This window comes from Carcharhinus amblyrhynchos, unplaced genomic scaffold (genome assembly GCF_965287045.1).
Source record: "Carcharhinus amblyrhynchos unplaced genomic scaffold, sCarAmb.v2.hapA scaffold_396, whole genome shotgun sequence".
NCBI lineage: Eukaryota > Metazoa > Chordata > Chondrichthyes > Carcharhiniformes > Carcharhinidae > Carcharhinus > Carcharhinus amblyrhynchos.
In genome coordinates, this window is record NW_027650136.1 from 21,197 (window position 1) to 31,994 (window position 10,798).

General features: G+C 53.2%; 1 protein-coding gene across 1 annotated transcript; it reads right to left on the bottom strand.

The window, feature by feature from the left end:
- Window positions 1-2,116: 2,116 nt before the first annotated feature.
- Window positions 2,117-10,104, bottom strand: opa3 (outer mitochondrial membrane lipid metabolism regulator OPA3). Its single transcript, XM_080183730.1, has 2 exons — window positions 9,911-10,104; window positions 2,117-6,362 (listed from the first exon to the last, which is right to left on the bottom strand). The coding sequence occupies exons 1-2, from the start codon at window positions 10,050-10,052 to the stop codon at window positions 6,037-6,039; spliced, it is 468 nt and encodes a 155-aa protein (XP_080039856.1). The 5' UTR covers window positions 10,053-10,104; the 3' UTR covers window positions 2,117-6,036.
- Between the last annotated feature and the right edge of the window lie 694 nt (window positions 10,105-10,798).

Consider the following 10,798-nt stretch of genomic DNA (forward strand, 5'->3'; position numbering starts at 1 on the left):
GGGGGATTTTCACAGTAACTTCATTGCAGCGTTAATGTAAGCCTACTTGTGACTAATAAATAAACCACTCATTGAGATTGTATGATCTCGAATCAAACTCCAGATTCCTGTTTTTGCCCCATATCTGTTAACTTTTGGTTAACAAAAATAAGTGTCTTTGGTTTAAGATTAACAATTAAGTCACATCAGTTGTGGAAGAGTTCCAAACCTCTGCCAACCATTACTGTTCCGTCTGTCAGTTTGTTCCTTCACATCTTTTTGTCATTTAATTTTTTAATTTCACCCTATCCCAGACTTTCATTTTGTTCTGCTTCCCCAGTGTTTAAAGTTTATTTATTAGTCGCAAGGCTTACATTAACACTGCAAAGAAGTTACTGTGAAATTCCCCTTGTCACCACACTCCAACGCCTAACCGGCACATCTTTCAGAATGTGGGAGGAAACCCACGCAGACACGGGGAGGATGTGCAAACTCCGCAGAGGCAGTGACGCAAGCCGGGAATCGAACTGGGGTCCCTGGCATTGAGAAGCAGCAGTGCTAACTACTGGGTTACCGTGCCGCCCAGTGTCCCCCTTTAACCACACGAAACGCTTCACTTTGGAGCTGAAGTGGGGGGCGGGAGCAAAGAAGTCATTGGACCCGAAACATGAACTCCTGTTACTTTGTCTCTCTGCAGATGCTGCTAGACCTGCTGAATTTTTCCAGCACTTTGTTTTGATTTCAGCAGAAGTGTTTCCCAATTGCATTGCTGGGGTCTGGAGCTGATACCTTTTATTGCAAAACCGAAGGCAAGATGATAGTGTGAGACAATAATAGACTTTGCATTCTTAATGAATTACCTACGAGGCTATTATGGATGAAGACCCATTTGGCCAGAAGGATTGCATTGTCTTTATTTTGCATCCAATTATTTTTGGAATGTTCCCAGATATTTCCCCATCTCCGCTCCATATCTGTAAGTTCATTTCCTAATAGCACGCCAAAATTAACTTTTATCAATTTCCGCCAGTGGCTCTGCTATGTTTTAGTAAATTAAGGACTATGTGAAATTTACTTTTTTTCTATTCCCTTTAACTTTTGCATCCACTCAAAATCTTTTTATTATTGTCACATGTATTAACATACAGTGAGAAGTATTGTTTCTTGCGTGCTATTCAGACAAAGCATACCGTTTGTAGAGAAGGAAAGAAGAGAGTGCAGAATGTAGTGTTGCAGTCATAGTGAGGGTGTAGAGAAAGATCAACTTAATGCGAGATGGATCCATCCAAAAGTCAGATGGCAGCAGGGAAGAAGCTTTTGTACCTTTTTCCTGACAGAAGGTGGAAGAGAGAATGTCCCGGGTGTGTGGAGTACTTGATTATACTGGCTGCTTTTCCGAGGTTGCGGGAAGTGTAGACAGAGTCAGTGGGTGAGAGGCTGATTTGCGAGATGGACTGGGCTACATTCACAACCTTTTGTAGTTTCTTGCAGTTTTGGGCAGAGCAAGAGCCATACCAAGTTGTGAAACAACCAGAAAGGACGCTTTCTATGGTGTAAAAGTTGGTGAGAGTCGTAGCTGACACGCCAAATTTCCTTATTCTTCTGAGAAAGTAGAGGCATTGGTGGACCTTCTGAACTATGATGTCAGCTTGGGAGGCCAGGACACGTTGCTGATCTCAACACCTAAAAACTTGAAGTTCTCAACCCTTTCTACTTCATCCCCTTTGATATAGACAGGAGCACGTTCTCCTTTATGCTTCCTGAAGTCGATGACAATCTCCTTTCATTTTGACCTTCCATCAACCCAGTAAGGTAGTGCTTATAGAGAGCACTATAGGCAGTGCTCTCTGTCCAAGCCTTATATTGAACAATGGAGCAACCACCAGCCCTCTGGGATGGAGAATTTCCAAAGATTCAGAAGCCTTTGAGCAAAGTAATGTCTCCCACATGTACCGGTGACCAGAGCTGGTGTATTCTAGGTGCAGCGAGACCAGTCCCCTGAACATTCTGACCACCTTGATCCAAGTCACATTTTAAACCTGTCTTTTATTTGTATTTTCAAAACCGATAAACATACTCATGGGAAGACTGTCCTGTGAAAATCTCACTCTGGTGTTTGGTTGGGGGGGGGGGAGTGATTTGGCAAGAGATTGTGTTGGGACCAAGAAGCCTGGATGAATGAGACCTGTAAGTCTCTGATGCAAAAGACTTTAGTGTCCATACTCACCACATTAACAATTCCAAATGCCTAAATCCCCACCACTAAGTGCTTCAGACCTTGTGCCTGATCAGTTTGAGGAACCCACCCACTGAATTTCCATTTTAACATTCAGTTTTCTTTTAACTTTATACTTTAAGCCCATCATTCATGTTCAGCTGCCTTTATATCAGATTTGGAGCATTAAAACGTGCATCTGTTTTTCACCAAGGTAGCATTAATTCATGCATGGCACAGTGGTTAGCACTGCTGCCTCACAGCACCAGAGATCCAGGTTCAATTCTGGCCTCGGGCGACAGTCTTGTGTGGAGTTTGCACGTTCTCCCCATGTCTGCATGGGTTTCTTCCAGGTGCTCCGATTTCCTCCCACACTCCAAAGATGTGCAGGTTAGGTGGATTAGCTATGTTATATTGACCTTTAGTGTCAGGGGGAAAATGTGGGATTACGAGGATAGGCTCTGGGTGGGATTTTTGTTGAGGCAGGCTCGATGGGCTGAATGACCTCCTCCTGTCCTGCAAAGTTAGAAGTTTATTTATTGGCCACAAGTAGGCTCACATTAACACTGCAATGATATTACTGTGAAATTCCCCTAGTCCCCACACTCTGGCATCTGTTTGGGTCAATGTGCCCTAAGCAGCATATCTTTCAGACTGTGGGAGGAAACCCATGCAGACATGGAGAACATGCAAACAGTGACCCAAGCAGGGAATCGAACCTGGGTCCATGGCGCTGTGAGGCAGCAGTCCTAATGACTAATTGTAGGAATTCTATGATCATACAAGGAACCTTTTAGATTTAACTAGAGTGCAAAGCTATTGAGGCTAGCAGAGTGGAGTGTTTATTTGTGGTGGTAAATATTTCACGTCCACTTCCAGAATCAGCCTTCAATTCTGCTCCTAAACCTTGCCCTCCTCCCTGCCTGCACCATCAGAAGCAGGGACTAATGTACTGTGGTCTTACACAGGCCCCTGTAACAGCTGTGACTTTATATAATCTGAAGTTTGAACCACAAGCTACATGTCGTTAATAGATTTTATTTGTATCAATCTTACAATCATTTTGTAAATAAATCTTTTTGGTACAACAAAATAAGCTTGTCTGTCATTAGAGCAAAGAAAATCACATTGCTTTACACAGAACATGCTTTACCACACACATACTCACTCATCAGCATTCTGCACACATCCTTTGCTATCTTGGAGTGAGCAGAGATTGTTAGAGGGACAGCTGAGCTGTGATACTCTGCATGGTTCAGTTATTTGATCAGTAACAGATTCAACCAAATAATTTAAATGATAGTCAAAACCAGGTAGTTACGATCCTTCAAGTCTCTTTATGAATTGGGAAATTTCAGCATGTATTGAAGCCTCAACAGTGGCCCCCTATCACTCAATTTGAACAGGGAAGAGACCAAGAGCCAGAAGTAAGACCTCCTCCTAATAACTCAGGAGGAATTCAGCTGTAATTTTACCCAGAAACTGATGAAGGGAATATAGAACTCTCTCTGCTACAGGGCGAAGTGTTGATACAGTTACAGAGGAGGTCCGTCAACACTGGGGGATGCAGAAGAGGAAAGGAATCTTGCATTTGGCTTTCACAAGAACGCCACACCTTTTAGAGCCAATGAAATTATAGAATCCCTACAGTACAGGAGGTCACCATTTGAACCATTGAATCTCCAACAACAACAATCCCAGCCAGGTCCTATCCCCACAACCTGAAGTATTTCCTCTAGTTCCCCCAGACACTAAAGGGGTAATTTAGCATAGCCAATCCACCTAACCTGCACATCTTTGGACTGTGAGGGGAAACCGGAGCACCCAGAGGAAACCCACACAGACGTGGGGAGAACGTGCAGACTCCACACAGATGGTGACCCAAAGCCGGAATTGAACTTGGGGGTGTTTTGATGCAGCAGTGCTGACCACTGTGCTGCCCTGAAGTTGAGGCACTATTGTGATGCAGGAGAGACAGTGGCCAACCTGTGCACAGCAAGATCCCACAAGGAACTCGGATACAAATTAGGTGAGATGGAGGAGCCCACACCAATAGTTGAAATGACTAACCTGTCTATACACAGAAAATACTGTATAATTTTCCAAAGGAACCTCCGATGGGAGTTTTACTTGATCCATTCTTACCTCTTTTCTCTTAGTGGCACCTCCTTGGCTGCAGCAAGATCACTTACTTCCCTAAACATGATGTGGCTTGTCTTGCACACTGCAGCTACTCGGGCTCTGGTTCTGAAAGGTTACAGGACAGACACAACCTGAACCATGCCCACCGTGCAAACATCTGTACCACTTCCCTCAGTCATCTGAAGAAAAATGCCTTGGGATGTTCAACTTGCCTTCGGGTCAATTCTTAAAAGCATAACCAGGCAGGCAGATTTCATATATCAGTCATGGGATCCAGTCAGATTCATCAACAGTTGGCATTGAATAGAAGGATCTCTTACAAAATACTGCTCTGTTTCATTCATCCAAAAAGGTGTCGGGAGGATGTGTCCAACAACTGAACCAGGATCCAGCTCGCTGACACCCTTGGAAACCCAGACACGGACAAACTTCACATGGTGACCCGACACCAAAATTGAAGCCGGGTCCCTGGCACTGAGGCAGCAGTGCCAACCACTGTGGGGTCAATTTTTTTTTAATTTCAATATCAGTCTAAAAGGTGGGTAACTGTAATTCTTCCCCTATTGTGGGGTAGCAGGTCATGGAAACATACACAGTGCAAAAGGCAGCCATTCGGCCCATTGAGTCTGCACCAACCACAATCCCATCCAGGCCCTATTCCCATGCATTTAACCTAGATAGTCCTCCTGACACTAAGGGGCAATTTAAGCATGGTCAATCCACTTAACCCGCACATTTTTGGATTGTGGGAGGAAACCCACACAAGACAGGGTGAACGTGCAGACTCCACACAGACAGAGACCAGAGGCCGGGATTCGAACCCTGGACCCTGATGCTGTGAAGCAGCAGAGCTAATCACCGATTGTCAGCATGTACCAACATTCTTCGATATAAACTACATTTGGTGTCCTTTGTACTGTTGCTGCTGGACATGTTAGTGTTCTGGTCTGAGAGGCTGCACGGAGAAACCTAGCAATGGATTAAAACGGGATGAAATGTGTGCCTTCCTTGGCCTGTCCATTCTCAGTCTGAGTTGCTCCTGCATTCCGACTGTACACGCGAGTGAGTGAGTGAGTGAGTGGGTGAGTGGCAGGTGTCGTGGGAGCGCTGCACGCTGTAATACTCGGGAAGATTCCCAGAGACATACGTTTTTCCTTGGCAATAGACACTTGGATCGTGTGCGAGATTCTTTGAGGTTAGGCAACTTCAGAACACGATGCAGTTCCCAATGTTGCTGCGAGACGGATCTTCATTCTCTGTCTCCAACACTCACCCACTGCACCACACCAGCCTTTTAGTGCACGGGGGTCACTACTGGGGGTGGGGGGGTGCATGTGGGCGAGGGCAGGAGAAGAGTTTTGATACACACACACAGCAGAATTTAGACTCGCATGATTGACAAACCGTTACTGGGCCTCAAGGCACACAAACACGTGACAACAATACAAAGATTATACAGCCATGTGTGTAGAGACAGAATGCATCTCTGGCAGCATCGATGTGCGAATAAAGGTCGTAATCTGATGTATTTACAATGGGCAGTTCGTTACTCAGTGGCACCCCAACCATTTCCTGTAACCCCCCCACAGCCCAATTCTCTGAAACGAGGCTCTTTAATCCAAGCAGCAGGTGGAATTTCCTGCAAGCCCAGCCCGTGGACAGATTTGACCCTGCTCTCTTGCAAAGTCCAGTTCCGAGTGCTATTTCGAGGCCTGGGGGCGCGAGTGAACGAGGCGATTGTTCTCCCGCACACGGGCGTCGAGTTCCTCAACAGTCAAGGAAAGGTGAGCGACCTGCTCCTGCAAGCTCTGCAGTGTGCTGTTCAGCTCCTCCTCTTTCCGGCTGGTGTTGGACGACTGCCGCATGTACTCGGCCAGGATACAAACCCCACCGATGAAGAAGACAAACGCCTCGCCCAGGAGTTCCGCGCCCAGATCCGCCGCCACCTCCTCGCTCAAGGGCTGTACCTGACCGCTCCGGAATCCCATCATCCTCATTTTTGTCTTCATTTCGATCCAGTGGTACACTGTGACAGGAGGAACACGCAGTGAGGTCAGGATGAGCTACAGTGGGATCACAGTCCCTGTCCCGCTGCCTAACACGGGCATTCTGTTGGACTCAAAAACCTCAGAACCCAGAAAGCCAAAAAATTCAACTTCTCCCCTCCGCCTACTCACTGCAATACCCTTTTACCCCCCTACCCTCTCACCCATCCCACCTCTCCTATTGCGTCCTTCATCCATTCCCCCACACTCATTTCCCCCTCCCACCGCCCCGTCCCAAACCCACCTCGTGTACCCCCCCCCGTACCATCCTCACCCCAGTCCCCTGTCCTAAACTCACCCCTGCCCTCATCCCCTTCCCCCTCCCCGCCCTCACCCCCAGCAGCCCTCCCCTCCACCTTCGCTCTCCGACCTCACTCCCTGGTGCTCCGTCGTCACCCCTGGCAGCCGCCCCTCCCCCATACCAATCCCCCCTCGCCCCCGACAGCATCACCCCTCACCCCCTGGCATTCCCCCCCCGCCCCTGCACCCTCACCCGCTGGCACCACCCTGCTCCTCTGCCCTCACCCCCTGGTGCCCCCCACCCTGCTGCCCTCCCGCCCCTCACCCCTTGGCACCCCCAGCGCTCCCCCCTCACCCCTTGGCACCTCATGGCGCCCCCCCAAGCCCTCCGCCCTCACCCCCTGGCACACGCCCCCCCACCCAAGCCCTCCGCCGTCAACCCCTGGCACACGCCCCCCCCCCCCCCCCCCCACCCAAGCCCTCCGCCCTCCCCCCTGGCACACCCCCCCACCCTCACCCCATGGAGCACCCCCCCCAACACTGCTTCCCGGCCGGGCCCCCCTCCCCCCTACCCTCATCACAACCCCCCCCCACCCCCTACCCTCATCACAACCCCCCCCCACCCCCTACCCTCATCACAACCCCCCCCACCCCCTACCCTCATCACAACCCCCCACCCCCTACCCTCATCACAACCCCCCCCCACCCCCTACCCTCATCACAACCCCCCCCCACCCCCTACCCTCATCACAACCCCCCCACCCCCTACCCTCATCACAACCCCCCCCCCACCCCCTACCCTCATCACAACCCCCCCCCCACCCCCTACCCTCATCACAACCCCCCCCCACCCCCTACCCTCATCACAACCCCCCCCCACCCCCTACCCTCATCACAACCCCCCCCCACCCCTACCCTCATCACAACCCCCCCCCCCCCCCCTACCCTCATCACAACCCCCCCCAACCCCCCCCCACCCCCTACCCTCATCACAACCCCCCCCCACCCCCTACCCTCATCACAACCCCCCCCCCACCCCCTACCCTCATCACAACCCCCCCCCCACCCCCTACCCTCATCACAACCCCCCCCCCACCCCCTACCGCTCATCACAACCCCCCCCCACCCCCTACCCTCATCACAACCCCCCCCCACCCCCTACCCTCATCACAACCCCCCCCCACCCCCTACCCTCATCACAACCCCCCCCCACCCCCTACCCTCATCACAACCCCCCCCACCCCCTACCCTCATCACAACCCCCCCCCACCCCCTACCCTCATCACAACCCCCCCCCACCCCCTACCCTCATCACAACCCCCCCCCACCCCCTACCCTCATCACAACCCCCCCCCACCCCCTACCCTCATCACAACCCCCCCCCACCCCCTACCCTCATCACAACCCGCCCCCACCCCCTACCCTCATCACAACCCGCCCCCACCCCCTACCCTCATCACAACCCCCATCACACCCCCACCCCCTACCCTCATCACAACCCCCCACCCCCTACCCTCATCACAACCCCCCCCCACCCCCTACCCTCATCACAACCCCCCCCCACCCCCTACCCTCATCACAACCCCCCCCCACCCCCTACCCTCATCACAACCCCCCCCCACCCCCTACCCTCATCACAACCCCCCCCACCCCCTACCCTCATCACAACCCCCCACCCCCTACCCTCATCACAACCCCCCCCCACCCCCTACCCTCATCACAACCCCCCCCCCCCCCTACCCTCATCACAACCCCCCCCCACCCCCTACCCTCATCACAACCCCCCCCCACCCCCTACCCTCATCACACCCCCCCCCACCCCCTACCCTCATCACAACCCCCCCCCACCCCCTACCCTCATCACAACCCCCCCCCCACCCCCTACCCTCATCACAACCCCCCCCCACCCCCTACCCTCATCACAACCCCCCCCCACCCCCTACCCTCATCACAACCCCCCCCCACCCCCTACCCTCATCACAACCCCCCCCCACCCCCTACCCTCATCACAACCCCCCCCCACCCTCATCACAACCCCCCCCCCACCCCCTACCCTCATCACAACCCCCCCCCACCCCCTACCCTCATCACAACCCCCCCCCACCCCCTACCCTCATCACAACCCCCCCCCACCCCCTACCCTCATCACAACCCCCCCCCACCCCCTACCCTCATCACAACCCCCCCCCACCCCCTACCCTCATCACAACCCACCCCCACCCCCTACCCTCATCACAACCCACCCCCACCCTCATCACAACCCCCCCCCACCCCCTACCCTCATCACAACCCACCCCCACCCCCTACCCTCATCACAACCCACCCCCACCCCCTACCCTCATCACAACCCACCCCCACCCCCTACCCTCATCACAACCCACCCCCACCCCCTACCCTCATCACAACCCACCCCCACCCCCTACCCTCATCACAACCCACCCCCACCCCCTACCCTCATCACAACCCACCCCCACCCCCTACCCTCATCACAACCCACCCCCACCCCCTACCCTCATCACAACCCACCCCCACCCCCTACCCTCATCACAACCCACCCCCACCCCCTACCCTCATCACAACCCACCCCCACCCCCTACCCTCATCACAACCCACCCCCACCCCCCTACCCTCATCACACCCACCCCCACCCCCCTACCCTCATCACACCCACCCCCACCCCCCTACCCTCATCACACCCCCCCCACCCCCCTACCCTCATCACACCCCCCCCACCCCCCTACCCTCATCACAACCCCCCCCACCCCCCTACCCTCATCACAACCCCCCCCACCCCCTACCCACCCTCATCCTTGCCCCATCCCCTTGACCTTCACCCAGAGGGTGGTGAATGTGTGGAATTCACTCCCACAGAAAGTAGTTGAGGCCAAAACGTTGTGTGATCTCTATAAGAAATTAGAATTCACTCTCGGAATTAAAGAGGTGAAGGGATATGATGAGGGTGAGGGGGGCGGGAATCAGGATACTGAATTTGAAGATCAGCCTTGATCAGAACGAACAGTGGAGCAGCTGGATGGGCTGAATGGCCTCCGCCTACTATCCTCTGAGATTTGTTGGGTTTTTTCCTCAAAGTGACTTTATCCCCAGCCCCCGCCCCCAGCCCATCATCCCGAGCCATCACCTGATTGGCCAGCATACTGCCGCCCTCTGCTCCCTATTGGCTGAGCGGGCCGTCAATCTGCCGGTCTGGCCCCGCCCCCTCGCGGCCTGGTCGCTTCAGGTTCCGCGGCCTCTCCCGCTCCCCAACCCCAGGACTGACTGACGGACTCACCCTGCGCGGGCGGCAGGCAGATGTAGCGTTTGAAGAACTCGCTCCGACGGGCGCTGGCCTTGATGGAGTTGGCGAGGGGGCGGCTGATCTGCCGCACTCCCAGCACCAGCAGCTTGGCGATGGGGAAGGCGCCGACCACCATGGCGGGCCGCTGCGTCACTTCCGGAAGCCGGGACTCCGGCCACCCGCTGACGTCACTGGAACCGCCTTCTTAAAGGACTAGCCCTACCTCTTAAAGGGCTATGCCCACCTCTTCAAAGACCATTCCCCCATCCTCTTAAAACACCATCCCCATCCTGTTAAAGGACCATTCCCATCCTTTTCAAAGACCATCCCCCATCCCCTTAAAGGGCCATCCTCACCTTTTAAAGGATCATCACCCATCCTTTTAAGAACCATCCTCTTCATCTGAAGGGACCATTGCTACATTCTTAAAAGACCACCCTCAATCCTCTTAAAGGGCCACCCCATTCTCATTCTCCACTCTTTAAACAACCATGCTCAACCCTCGTAAAGTGCTATCCCCATCTCCTTGAATGGTTATCTTCAACCTCTTAATGAACTATCCTCTTACAGAGACATGCCAGCCTCTTAAAGGGGGTGTCTCACCCTCTTAAAGGACCATCCTTTCAGCAGTCGATGACGACCCCATTATTGACCACTGAAAGCCGGGGCGGGCGGGGGGGGGCAGACAGGCAAGTGAGACTGAGACACAATCATTGTGTAGCCTGTAACCTTATGGAATAGAGTACCTGGCTTGATGGGCCAAATGGCCTACTCCTGCTCTTAAACCATATGTCACAATTATCTTTCTGTAAATCACTGAACATTCTGGTTCAGAGGCAAGGTGACCCACTGAGCCATGACCATAAGCTCATAAGATATAGG

Coding starts and splice junctions, on each gene's coding strand:
- opa3 (XM_080183730.1), bottom strand. CDS start 10,052: ATGGTGGTCGGCGCCTTCCCCATCGCCAAGCTGCTGGTGCTGGGAGTG. Junction 6,363..9,910: donor CTGCCTGCCGCCCGCGCAGG/GTGAGTCCGTCA, acceptor CTCCTGTCACAG/TGTACCACTGGATCGAAATG.